This window comes from Gregarina niphandrodes, assembly GCF_000223845.1.
Source record: "Gregarina niphandrodes unplaced genomic scaffold scaffold00871, whole genome shotgun sequence".
NCBI classification, from domain to species: domain Eukaryota; phylum Apicomplexa; class Conoidasida; order Eugregarinorida; family Gregarinidae; genus Gregarina; species Gregarina niphandrodes.
In genome coordinates this window covers 1-871 of record NW_011646143.1, presented here as the reverse complement: position 1 = coordinate 871, position 871 = coordinate 1, and the positions used below count along the sequence as shown (strand labels likewise).

Below are 871 nucleotides of genomic sequence, written 5' to 3'. Positions count from 1 at the left end.
TGAAGGATTTAGTTAACACGACTGGCGTGGCCAAGGTGGACCCATTTAGCCTCCAGGTGCACCGGTCCGCTCCTCGACATGGAATTCGGCCGCTAAACGAGCAGCTACGACAGGAAGCCGAGCGGATTTGCAGTAAGCTGTTGGAACGAGGTATGATTCGCACCAGTAGCCCCGATGCATGGCTCAGTCCTGCGCACTTTGTTCCGAAACTGGACGGATCGTGGCGGTTAACAGTGGATTATCGAACAGTGAATGCTTAGACCGCGCATTGCCATTGACCCTTACCCTATATACGTGCGATATGGCAGTCCCTGGGAGGGGGGACCGTCTACAGTAAGTTGGACCTTCGAAACGGTTTCTGGAAGATACCGCTGGCGGAGGACAGTAGGAAACACACGGGTTTCGTGGTGAGTGGAGTGGGCACATTCGAGTGCAATGTGTTGCCACAAGGACCTCGCTGTTCTCCAGGTCAGTTTCAGCGGATTATGGAGCATGTGTTGGCAGAGGAGATTCGCTCGGGAGCTGTCATCGTTTACCTCGACGATATTATTATCGCGTCGCATTCTTGTGAGGCTCATTGGGTCGACGTGGAAGCCGTGCTAAAATTGAGAACGTGTGCGTTGGCCGTGGCGGAGGATAAGGTTGTGCTCGGCTCTGATCGCTTAGAGTTCCTAGGAAGCATAATCAGCGGGGGACAGGTGAGTGTCCATCCCGATAGGATTAAGGCACTGGAGAAAACCCCTGCCCCAGCTACCAGAAAGGAGTTGCTGACGTTTTTGGAATCGGTGCAATACATCGCGCCACATGTCCCGGAAATTGCAGAGGTATTAGGGCTTTGTATCAGTTGGCTTCGCCAAAGAAAAAATGGCGA

General features: G+C 53.2%; 1 protein-coding gene across 1 annotated transcript; it reads left to right on the top strand.

Annotated features, from left to right (window-relative positions):
• Positions 1–485: 485 nt before the first annotated feature.
• Positions 486–785, top strand: GNI_239010 (putative reverse transcriptase; the record flags this gene model as incomplete). The annotated part of the gene is made up of 1 exon (XM_011136448.1): positions 486–785. A coding segment is annotated over one exon (300 nt), but the record flags the coding sequence as incomplete, so codon positions are not given.
• Between the last annotated feature and the right edge of the window lie 86 nt (positions 786–871).